Here is a 12,958-nt window from a genome sequence, read left to right as displayed (position 1 = left end):
GGTGGTGGTGGTGGTAGCTCTGGGGGTAGAAATGTTGATCATAAGGGTGGTGGTGGGATTGATAGTGGTGTGTGTGTGGGGAGGGGGGGGGGGGGGGGGGTTATGATAGTGGTGTTGTTGTTGTTGATGTTAGTTGGGCAGGTAGTGATGATGGCAGTGGATAGACGATGGAAATGGTAGTGGTGGTGGAGAGGGTGTGATGGAATCAGGGAGGCAGGAGAGGGAGAGGGAGAGAGAGAGAGGGAGAGCGAGAGCGAGAGAGAGAGAGAGCGAGAGAGAGAGAGTGAATGGTTGCGAGAGAGAGAGGGAGAGAGAGAGAGAGAGAGAGAGAGAGAGAGAGAGAGAGAGAGAGAGAGAGAGAGAGAGAGAGAGAGAGAGAGAGAGAGAGAGAGAGAGAGAGAGAGAGAGAGACAGAGCGAGTGAGTGGTTGAGAGAGAGAGAGAGAGAGGAGCTAATAAAGAGAGAGAGAGAGAGAGAGAGAGAGAGAGAGAGAGAGAGAGAGAGAGAGAGAGAGAGCGAGACAGAGCGAGTGAGTGGTTGAGAGAGAGAGAGAGAGAGGAGCTAATAAAGAGAGAGAGAGAGAGAGAGAGAGAGAGAGAGAGAGAAGGCGAGAGAGAGGAGCTGAGAGACGGGGTGGAGGTGGAAGCTGGGTGGAGGGTCTCTGGGGGTTGGGGTCGGACAGCTGGAGGCTTTGCTCTTCTCTGAATACATCATTTCACACACAAAGCCTTCCTCCGCTGGCATCCCAGCCCCCCGGGTCCTGCTTGCTAGTCCTGCTGGAGAACATGCAACACGCGGGGCAGGAAACAACCCAGTGGTAGTCCCTAACCCTGGAGCCTGCCCCCCCTCCCCCCCTCCCTCCCTCCCTCCCTCCCTTCCTCCCTCTCCCTCTCTCTGGATGACAGTTAGAAGCTCCAGGTGCCAACACATGCCTCCAATACTAATTATACTGTACACAGGCAATCACATGTAATTAATATGCTTGACAAATATATAAATACATATATTTATACAGGATGAGAGAGTGAGAGAGCGAGAGATATAAAGATAGATATATAGATCGATCCGTAGATAGATAAGGAAAATGTAATCTCTTGTGTCTAAAATGTAGCACTGCAAAGACTGCATGTTTCTTGCAATTTCTTGGTTGTAGCTTCATGGGCGAATATACTTCTTCTAAATATTGAGCATTAATCATCAAGCATACATTTCATATTCACATAATTGATGTTGAATGTCAATGAGTTTTTCTTCCTTTCAAAAGTAAACCAGAGTCGACACGCTGCATCAAATATGTTGCATGTGGGAATAAGCAAGCGGGAGATTTACGCGAGTGAAATTAAATATGGCAGAAGCAGAGGAGTCACACGACTTGGGGGCAAGTGACCTCACAGCTCGGGGGTACGGGACCTAAGAGTCATGACCTTGCCTGGGGGAGAATTCCATCTGTCTGGTACGCGTTTGTGAGTTTGTATTGGTGTGTGTGTATTGGTACGTGTGTGAGTGTATTGGTGCCTTTGTAAGTGTCTGTCTGTGTGTGTCTGTGTGTGTGTGTGTGTGTGTGTGTCTGAATGTATTGCTGTGCGTGTGTGTCTGAGTGTATTGGTGTGTTTATTTATGTGTGTGTGTGTCTGAGTGTATCGATGCCTGTGTGTGTATGCGAGTCTATCCCTGCCATGTTTGTGGGACTCAATGACAGCGTTCCTATACAGTGTGGCGTGTGTGTGTGTGTGTGTTAATGTGTGCGTGTGCGATGGGTCATTCGCCTGCTCCCCCTGCAGCTATAGGCCAACGGTTCACCACCTTAGATCGGGACCGGGTCGGTCAGACATACGGAACACGTAGCCCTCGATGTGGACATCCAGCGACCTGGTGCAAGGGTCACCTCCTATATCCTCCATACCACCACCACCACCACCACCACCACAACACCATGACAACTGCTATTCTCGTCTCCATTCCTCTGTTGTTTTTCCTGAACCAGGGGACGGCCATTTTCATTTTATTGTGATTGACCACAGTGGACCACACCAGCCCAGACCTTTTTGTATTGTCGGCTACTTTGTCTGCATCCATAATCTCTTGGACCGACCAATTATATCCTAGCCTTCAGCCCAGATCACGCCTGTCTCTTACGTGGCGGTGTGCGTGGCTGCCCTACGTGCTTAGACGCCTGCACTTTGTAAAAACAATTTACCAAGGCTGAGTGTAGAAAGCTGTGAATCCAATCAGTGCTCACGCGCCTCAGGCTCTGGCAGTCCCCATTCACCTGCTCTGGAGAAAACACCTGCTAGTTACGATATTCCAACATGCAGAACACGTTGTTACGGGCTACGGTTCGGATCACATTCTGCAGTATGTAAAAATTCATCTTTGATAGCACGCTTGATATCAAATTGCTAGCAGGCTAACATTCAAATCACATTGCTAGAAGGCCAACATTTCACATTGTGATCAAGCTACAGGGTAAACTAACCAAACACTTCACAGAGCAAGCCTTGAACTAGGCTAGGCTTATGGACCACAGAGCCAGGTTGGTATCTATGGGCAACAGGAATGAGGCACTCTCTGACACTTATGGTTTGGAGGCTAGAACTTTCAAAGCTATCATTTATGAGGAAGACAATCATCCCAACAGTAATATCGAAGGCAGGTTATATAAAACCAATCGCTGTTCACAAGAAATACGAAAAGTTCACTTGAGGTAAAGAGAGTATTTCATACAATGGAGCGATCATATCCTGGAAGGACCCCTAGCTGGGATTACCTCCTTAATACAGCTTGACTATCCAGCAAATACCATCGGATAAAGCCTAAATTATCCTACTTGTACTTCAAATAGCCAGGGGGATCTACGCTGGTGCTTGCATTTACGGTTCTGTGTTGGTGATTCTGGGTGCGGTCCCTGGAAGAATGCCAAAAGTCACACATTCCGTGAAAGAGATAGTCAGTCCTAAATTGGTAATTGTAACACTGCTTGTATTGCTCGTGGAGTAAGTGACAAGTTAATTTAGAAATGGCGGTGCCACCATGATGGAGCTCATTGGTCGGTCTGAAATGTTTGCTGTGGCCAGCGGTGGAGGGAGGGTAGGAGATAGAGTAGGGGCTAGGAGAGGAACGAGGGGAGGAGCAAGGGTAGGAGATAAGAGTAGGGGCTAGGGAAGGAACTAGGGGAGGAGCAAGGGTAGGAGATAGAGTAGGGGCTAGGGGAGGAACTAGGGGAGGAACTAGGGGAGGAGCTAGAGTAAGGGCTATGGTAGGGGCTAGGGTAGGGGCGAGGGGAGGAGTGAGGGGAGGAGCGAGGGGAGGAGCGAGGGGAGGAGCGAGGGGAGGAGCGGGGGGAGGGGCTTGGGGGTCTCACCTGCGAGATGTCCATGACGGCGTCACAGCTGAGGGGCCGAGCGGAGGTGAGGTCGTTGAAGCCAAGGAGGGTGGAGATGATGCCGTTCTGGTCGATCCGACGGATCATGGTGCCGTCCACGAAGAAGACGATGCCGTACTTGTCCACGGTGACGCCTGCAGCGACACGTCAAATAAGAACAACAAGGCGTCAGCCTGGGGTCGGCCACGCAGGAGGAGCCGTCAGGCGTTTTGTCTGGAGGTGATTTATGACATGGGAGGGGAGGCCAGCGCGCTGTAATAAAATATAACGCCGGCATTGATTTTTCCCCCACCGTCAATAACAAAGCACAACGGAGACATCAAACCAGATGAGGACTACCGATCGATCCGGGCCGCAATCGGAAAAATCCCCTTTACCTTTAGATTAACCGTTGGAAAACCTACAAATGTCATTGAGTCCGTTTGGACTGGTTCAACAGTCGGGGAATAGGGAGATCTGAGATCTACGCCGGCGGATGCCAGACGCTTTGGGAGCCCGTCGCAGATTCCAGATTGCTGGCTGCATGTTTCTGGGCATGTGAATCATTACCATCTACAAGGGGAGGACAAAGGAGCAGCCACGTGGCCTTATGACGGGCGAGTCATCCCAATAAGCAATCAGGTCCAAACCAAATACACTATCGACTTCATAGATCCTATCCCAATGCACTATCAAACTAAATACGTCCAACTAAATACACAATAAACTTGATAGAACCTATCCCGATACACTATGAACTAAATACGTCCAAACCCAAAATTTGAAGAGATTCAAACCCAAATCCAAAGGTGTGTGTGTCTCTGTTTGTGTGTGTGTGTAGGTATGTGCGCATCTGTGTTTGTGTGTGTTTGTGTGTGTGCGTGCGTCAGGGTAAATCGACATTCGACACTGCTCAATGCTTGAAAATGACCGTGGCTCACGAAGGCAGCAGGTTGCGAGGGGTTAGAAAGCGAAAGCCAAAATAGAAAGCAGCGAGCGAGGACTAAAGGGTATCGATCCGGCTCTGTGCGCGTCCGTCTGCAGCCCCGCGAGGGGTCGCCGGAAGGGAAGCGGGTAGACTCCTGCTGTTCTCTCCCTCGCTCAGCTTCATACATTCTGTCACATGACGGCTGCTACATGTGCATACCGTACACAGGTTGCCCCTTCCCGGAGGGCAGTGTGCTACTCACTCTACAAGAAGATATATTTTTAACTCGGTTGTTTGGAATACACCTTCGGGGGTCGTTTTTTTGTGCTTTTGTTTTTTCGGGGGGCTGGAACAAAAAGCCGCGCAGGCAGGCAGAAGTTGTGGTCTGTAAGCCAAGGTTGATTTGGAAGAAGGGGGAATGCGCTCACTGTATCAGCAGATTCTGTCATGCGTTGTAAAGCACCAACACGGTTTAAGACCTCAGGAGGGCTGGATTCTGCACACATTATTCAGAGTGAATCAAAATTGAAAACAGAAGTCGGTTGATCTCCACTTCACTGGCCATCTTAAAGATGTACACACTGCTGACAAAATAACGTCTTTGGTAAGGCGACTCACTGGTCTTGTAGTATGTTGCTATTCCTTTTGTTTGTGAGGTTGTCGATTGGAAATGTAAATGTATGGACCAGTTCTATATATTTATACTTGCATGTGGTTCAACTTTAGGATAGATCCACAGATTACTAAGACAGCAACTTCTTGCTTCCCCACAGATCTTTTTAACCCGATCAATATACATAGTTCGCTTTTGGATATAAATCATAAGGTAGACCGTTTATTCTGAATAAGTCTAAACATTCAAAACTTTAAGGATATATATGCATATAATTAGTTCTAATAAAAATGCACCAACATATAATTCACAATCAAATATCTCCGTCCATGTGACATTCTCTTGCTTGCCTAGTGCCTGTCAGGTAACAGCATAGCTGATGCTAACACGCTACCTCTAGGGTTGGTGAGCGTGGCCTCGGCCGCCTTGCCCCCGTCCCCGCAGCGCGCGTCGTCGTAGGGCAGGCACTGGTCCCCGGTGCCCGCCACCAGCTCCAGGTTCTTGGCCACGTCCTTCACGGCGCTCAGGGACTTGACCCGGAACACCTTCCGGCTGCCGGTGTCAGACAGGTACACCGCGCCGCTCACAGGGCTGGCCGCCAGGTAGTACTTATGGGCGGGGCTGTTACTGTCGGGACGAAGCAGGAAGTAGACAGGAAGTGGAAGACACAAAGGGGGGGGGGAGGGGTTAATGAAGCAGCAAGTAGGAAGAAGAGAACAGGGGGCACTTTCGAGTAGAACAAGATGCAATGCGGTGGGAATGGATTTAACCAGCCGATATGGGGAGTCGATCGGACACAATTACGCTTTGCAAAGCGAGGTGGCGGAGACCCGGATGGCAGAGGGAGATTAAACAAGGCAGAACGTGGCGGGAGTAGAAATGATTTTGACCTGGACTACTTGGTTAGAAAATATCTGTTGTTTAAAGAAAACGGATACACAACCTGGCTTAATCGAACATCGTATTTTTGCGGTAATTATTGGGAATTTTTTGCAGGCATGGCGGTAGACATCACAATCTGTAGATCAAGGTCGTTGCGTCGTAACACACGGTTGGAAGGGGGAAACCGTATATTTCCTACTGTTTTCAATTTAATCAAATGATAAAATGTTTTCATTTTATCAAATGAAAACAGTCTTAATGTGCAGCCAGGGAAAGATATTTGTATCCATTATTCAGAATATACGCGGTCGGCTTTGTGTTTTAATAAACTCCATTGTTTAATAAAAACTATATTTTTCAACCTGCGTCCTACATCCGTGAGGCACGAATTCGAAAAATACACCGGCAGCGCTGCAAACATAATCCTCCCCAAACGCTGTCGTGTTATTGGTCTGACTAAGAAGCGTCTCTCCCTCGGAGCGGTGAACATTCATCTCCGTCCTCGGCCCGGATTGATCCGGTCCCAGCAGCCAGGTCTCTGACCTGCTGACTGGATCAATGTCCAGCAGGCCCCGCCGACACTCAAAGGTACCGGAGAAGCCTTTCGGCCCAAGTGAGGAAAAAATAAATAAATTGAATATTATATTTTCTCTATCTATCTCTTCCTTTGTGAACGCTTTGAAAGTAACTTGACTCTGGTGAGGGGGCACTTCCGCTAGACTAGACTGTATAATCAGCACCCAGAGACCCGTTGACAGGGAATTATTCAAACCAGATCCTAGGAACGAAAGAAAAGAGACAGAGACCCCACTTTATCACCCTGAAGGTCTCCAGGGGAGGGAAAGACCTATTTACCATTTATTAATATGTATTTAGTCATTTGGACAACGCCCTTATCCAACGCAGCACACTGCAGCCACGTCCGTGCTACGCGCCACCTAGGCGGCGGCCAGAATCAACCTGGGTGGCTTTTACTGGGCTCCCCAGAACCCAAGACATGGGGGGGGGGGGGGGGGGGGGGATGATGACGAAATACGCACGTTTATTGCAAAGTTTGAAGGATAATGATACATAGAACAGGTTTCGAATGCTGCCATGTCTGAGATCTGAGAGTGCGGTTGTGATGACGGGTGGTTTGACCTATGGGTATGATCGTTCAATAAACCATAGGTCGGCAGCCTCACCTGGCCCCAGAATCCAATCGGTCTGGCTGGGGTCAGGGGAGGCGGCTCGAACCAGCCATCAACCACACACACTCTAGACTCCCATTGAATCATTTAAGATACAAGCAAGTAGAAGGGCTTGGGCTTCCATCTCTAGGAGGCCTACAGGTAGAATGTGGACTTTGGGGGATCGAACCCAGAATATTTTCAAATGTTGATCAAACACCCTAAAAACAGCAGTATCCTACCCCCCACCCGCCCTATTTCCATGCGACTCTGACACTGACGTAAAGCAGTTACACTTCAGAAGAATAAATCCTGGCAGGAATGTCCATTTTGAGCGATTATTGACCTCCAGCCAATCGGTGGCGATGGGAGGCTTCAGCCAACCAATAATTGGACTGCAATCACGTCCAGCTTTCCTAGCCCGTGACCACGAAAAATGCTTCACAATTAGTGCCTCGCATTCACTCGTTCCTACACCAACGGCGGTGTTGACTTATGCACGGCAACAGTGAGGGTTAGGTCGGTGTCTTGCTCAGGGACACCTCGACACTTAGCTAGCAGGAGCCGGGAGTCAAACCAGCAACATTCTGTTTAATGACCTGCTCTGTTACCTGAGCTCCCGGTTTGAACCGCTTGGTCTAGGAAAAGGAGAGAAACTTGTAGGCCATAACGGGGGTAGGGGGGGCATAAGTAATCAGCTGATACTTTATCTGCTGCAGGTCGCATGTAGACCTGCGCTGCCCCATAGTGCGTGAAACTATGAGGCGTTACCACGGCGACCTTGGCCCATGGACTCCATCTATATTCACTGACAACATCCAGTTTGTGGAAGATAATTGGATTTTGCGGCATGCCGCCGTGGCGATGAGAGAGGGAGGGAGAGGGAGCGGGGAGAGAGAGCGAGCGAGCAGGAGAAAGAGAGAGAGGGAGGGCATGAAGAGGGGTTAGGGACATTTGTGGAGGTGGTGGTGGTGGGACTGCGGTAAGATCATCCCCCCCCTCTGAGCACTGTCGTTGTACCATTCACACACACAACACACACACACACACACACACACACACACACACACACACACACACACACACACACACACACACACACACACACACACACACACACACACACACACACACATTAAGACAGTAGCCAACCCCTCCTGTGCATGCACACACACAGCATGAGTCGTTCCTTGGGACAAATCTGCTTTTTAATATGCAAATGTCTCCCGAGCACGGAGCGCTTTACACGTCTCCTCTGTCCTGCTCCGGTAAGCAGGGCAGAGTGTGCATGTGAGCGTGCATGTGAGCGTGCATGGCTGTGTGTGTGTGTGTGTGTGTGTGTGTGTGTGTGTGTGTGTGTGTCTGTGTGTGTTTATGTCTGCTTGCCTTTGTGAGTGTGTGTCTGTGTGTGCGTGTGTGTGTGTTTGTGCTAGTGCACAAAGATGTGTGAGAGATAAAAAGATAAAGCCATAAAGGGCAGGACTGCATTCGTTTATAGGAGGTGTATGGAGAGAGAGCGGGAGAGAGACACACAGAGAAAGAGAGAGAAAGAGGGAGAGCGAGCCTCACAATGTGTAGTGTTTACGTGGTCTGGTCTCCAGATAAAGGCCAGCAACTAGAGTCACTTGGCTTCTCATCTCTGCCGTAATGCGGCCATTTTAAGCCAAGTCATGACCTCTGATAGAAAATCAATGGGTGGGCCTTTGCCTGAGAACTGCTATCCAAAGACAGCACACAATGAAGATTTGACTCCCCCGCCCCCCCCACCCCCTACATCTACGAAGGCATATGGAGTCCTTCTTTTGTCATTCAGCCCTTGATAACATCCAGGCTTCCAACGACCTCACATTGCCATTGTGGGAAACCGTTGTGATTCCAGCGAGCAGACTTCCACAAAAAACAACTCTGCAGTATGGATGTTTAACAGTAGCCTCTGCAAACATCCCGGATCAATTACGTGCACGATTGGCCATATTGGAGCAGATAAGAGGACCATAGCGGAGTTGGCGGAATCTGCCTTTTCGCTCTTGAAGAAGTCGGTATCCAGCGCCGCCTAAGCTAACCGTTCTTCGCCGCCTCGCTGCCGTGACATTTACCCTAATAGTTTCTTCATTTATCAGTTTGCAAACATACCGCTGCGCCCTAATGCGATTAGACCTTTCAGATCATGTCAGCTCAGGAGAGGTTGTTAATGAACCAATAAAACGCAAGCTTTACCAAGACAAAGATCACGCAGGCACCCGTTATATTAAAAGATAATCTTTAGGGTTGCCGACGCGTTATTCCTCGGTAAGGTCACCGCAAGTTCTTCATGTAAATACGAGGGGAAACCGTGGGTTGATAAAGGACTATATCAAGCTATTCTTAGCAACAGGTAATGCATTGAATTTAATTGTTGTGTGAGAGGCGATATATCTCTCGGGGTACAACAGCGGAAAGGGTTTTTTGGGGACATTTGGGGACAGGCTGCAGGGCTTACCTATGCCTGAAGTCTTTATTTCTGTCAAAGTAAGCCAGGCAGCAGCAGAAAGCAAGACACAAAAAAAAAAAGAGAGAGAAGGAGGAAAATGTTAGTTGTTAGTGGAGGAGGAAAGTGATTAGGAGGAAAATAATCATGCCGTTAGATTACATTCGAGAGGTCTCTGGCGGTGGTGAGGTGGCCTGCTGCTAGTCGCTCGTTATGAGCGATGGAGCCCAGGATCAGAGGCCGGCCCCAGCCCGGTGCTTTAGAACCAGACGCCCCCCCACCGGGCGTGGGCGTCTGTACTAACGGCCAGGGCATCACGGAGAGTGTTGGCGTGTGTATCCAGGAGAGTGTGTGCGTGTGTTTGAGTGTGCGTGCGCACGGTAAAAAACTGGAGCACTGGAGTTCATGCTATTTATTCTTCTTCTGAAGAGCATTCATGCATTAATCGTTTCCGGGCAGTAAAAGTAATTCACTGAACATAATTTACTGACTTGATTTGAACTAATCGTTTAGGAGCTACCAGTAGAGGGACCACCCCTGGCTAAGAGGAGGGTGTGGGGGGGGGGGGGGGGGGGGGGGGGAGAGGAGATGAGGTAAACTAGGAAAAGGTAAGGTCAGACAGAGGTAGGCGAGCAAAGGATAGGTATCATCAAGATCGTAAGATACAATAAGGTCATTAGGTAGGATAGCTGTGCACGACAATAGAAATAGAAAAGAAAACCAATTAGCACCTCATCTATTTGCAGGGTGTAGGGTTAGTGTTAAATGAGGGGTTAAAGGTTCCGGTTAGAGTAAGGCTCATGGGTAAGGGTTACAGCTATCCTTTAGGATGACCGGTAAGACCCTTACAGCAGCAGTCCTTTTCTATCCGTGACTTTCACGAATGTCACGACTGCTCGGATCGCATTTCCTTTTTTAACCTTTTCGCCTTTGCGCTTTTCTCGCTTACACTGGGCTTTGCTAACCCTTTCAGGGGCCAAAGGATAGGGGTTAGAGGTTAAGACAACAGGGTACAAGCTCCCACGTATTCCCCCGGGCTCCGTGATAGCCTCCCCCCCTGGTGGTCGTCGGGGTGTACCTGAGCTCCAGCACGCTGGTGACGTTCCCCGTGGTGAAGATGCGGCGGACGTAGTTGAAGTCCCCGACGTAGAGGCTGCCGTCGGAGCCGCTGGCCAGCGCCACGGGGGCCAGCAGCTTGTTGCCGTCCGCCAGCCCGTTGCAGCTCGGGCAGGAGATGCTGCGGCGGCGGCCGTTGCCCATCACGCTGCCGATCACAGGGGGCTGCTGGGAGATGAAGACGTTCTCGCCGTTGCCCATGTGGAGGATACCTGGAAGGGGGGGGGGGGGGGGGGGGGGGGGGGGGGGGAAAGAGAGTGGTGAGTAACACATGAGACCCGTGAGAGAGAGGGAAAGGTGCGCCCGTGAGAGCCGTGTGGTCGATTACACACGTGCACACACATAGACTCCTGCACCACGCATACACACACTAATGGCCACACACACACACACACACACACACAAAAATAAACATATTTCACATACCCAGACACAGAGACCCAGACACACACACATTCATGCAACACATATAAACACAGAGACAGACACGCACTGATGGCCACAGACACACACACACACACACACACACACCTAGATGCTTAAATGCACACACACACACACACACACACACACACACACACACAGGTTATTTGCATATTTGCCAGCGTGTAAACTTTGGAGAAAAGGATCCGGTATGTTAATTTCGAAGATCCTCCAGCAGACGGATCGATGTGATGGTCTTTAGGATGCCGCATGCGTGTGTGTGTTTGTCTGTGTTTGCATGTGTGTGTGTGTGTGTTGACATGCCGGCTCAAAGAATCACAACATTTGGTCCATCAGAGGAGGAGCCAAGCGCCCTCTCTGTGGGAGAGGGTTTAATCTTAGACACTGCTGGCCATGGGGTGTGTGTGAGGTAGGGTATGAAGTGTGAGTGTGTGTGTGTGTGTGTGTGTGTGTGTGTGTGTGTGTGTGTGTGTGTGTGTGTGTGTGTGTGTGTGTGTGTGTGTGTGGTGTGGAGGTTGGCTGTCAGTGAGAGTGTATGTGTGGTAGATGTGGGTGGTTATCTGTGAATGAGTGTGTGTGTGTGTGTGTGTCAGCGAGAGTGTGTTTGTAAGACTATGAGAGTGTGGGAGTCTGTGTCTGTGTGTGCGTGTGTGTGTGTGTGTGTGTGTGTGTGGAAGTAGCCCAGAGAGAGCAATTAAATTAGGGGATGATTCTAAAAACCCTGGGCGTGGACAGCACACTGACCAGCCAAGAGGACAGGGGGGCTGGCAGGAGGTGTGTGTGTGTGTGTGTGTGTGTGTGTGTGTGTGTGTGTGTGTGTGTGTGTGTGTGTGTGTGTGTGTGTGTGTGTGTGTGTGTGTGTGTGTGAGGCTTTTGTGCACGCAGCACGACAGATCGAAGGGACATCTTCCCCTGTGAAGTCTCGGGTCCTGACAGCAACAGATCGCCGGGTCCTAACTGGCATGACAGGAGCTGCCTTAAGTTGTGCCTTCACCAAATCGCCTTATTTTCCAACCCTAACCCTGTAACGCCTGTTCTTCGGGGAGCCCGCTCTCTGTCGACACCGAGATTGCGCGGAAAGTGAAAGAAAACGCTCGGAGAGGCGTCTGACGTGAGACGACATCCCCCGCTCGTTACGGCGGGCGCCGGAGCGCGGCGGGGCGGTCCAAAGTGCTCCGGCGACGCTCCGAAGCAAGGCAGCTGGGTAGCCGGGTAGTTAGACACCCACTCGCCTTAATGGCACCGCTGTGGACTTCAGACCTGTTGGCTCCCGGTAAGCGTGCATCCCGGCCTGCCGCTTCATTACATTGTTATCGCTCTATAATGGAACGGCTTTCATTTCACGTAATGCGCGGTAGGATGCGATGACTTATTGCATTCGATGTGATTAATAAAGACCCCGTGTGCGGAGCGGGGAGACGGAGCGGGAGGTGGGGAGGGAGGGAGGGAGGGAGGGAGGGAGGGGGGGAGGGATGGGAGGGAGGGATGGGAGGGAGGGAGGGAGGGAGGGAGGGATGGGAGAGAGGTGGGGAGGGATGGAGGGAGGGAGGGATGGAGGGAGGGAGGGAGGGAGGGAGGGAGGTGGGGAGGGATGGAGGGAGGGATGGAGGGAGGGAGGGAGGGAGAGAGGGAGGGATGGGAGGGAGGGAGGGAGGGAGGTGGGGAGGGATGGAGGGAGGGAGGGAGGGAGGGAGGGAGGGATGGGAGGGAGGTGGGGAGGGATGGAGGGAGGGAGGGAGGGAGGGAGGGAGGGATGGGAACAGCAAGGGAGGGGCTGGAGAGAGAAGGGAGAGAGGAAGGGAGGTGGGAGGGAGGAACAGAGAGATGGGGAAGAGAGGAAGGGGGGAGGTAGGGAGGGAGGGAGGAAAAGGCGGGAGGGATGGACGGAAGGGTGGGAGTCCCTGGAGCCCTCACCACTCTGGATGTTGAGGGCGTGGTGTTTGTCGATCGCCCATCCCCCCAGCTTGGAGGCTGTGGT

At 50.9% G+C, this 12,958-nt stretch overlaps 1 protein-coding gene across 1 annotated transcript in view; it reads right to left on the bottom strand.

Moving 5' to 3' along the window:
* The window catches only part of tenm4 (teneurin transmembrane protein 4), a 175,054-nt gene that overhangs the window by 34,835 nt on the left and 127,261 nt on the right, over nt 1–12,958 (bottom strand). Inside the window, 5 exon segments of the mRNA XM_030380863.1 lie at nt 3,362–3,516; nt 5,297–5,529; nt 9,433–9,453; nt 10,499–10,748; nt 12,895–12,958. The exon segment at nt 12,895–12,958 is cut by the window's right edge and continues 80 nt beyond it. Coding sequence (XP_030236723.1) covers nt 3,362–3,516; nt 5,297–5,529; nt 9,433–9,453; nt 10,499–10,748; nt 12,895–12,958 — 723 coding nt within the window.

Source organism: Gadus morhua, chromosome 16 (assembly GCF_902167405.1).
Source record: "Gadus morhua chromosome 16, gadMor3.0, whole genome shotgun sequence".
Classification (NCBI taxonomy): Eukaryota; Metazoa; Chordata; class Actinopteri; order Gadiformes; family Gadidae; genus Gadus; species Gadus morhua.
This window is presented reverse-complemented; position numbering and strand designations above follow the sequence as displayed.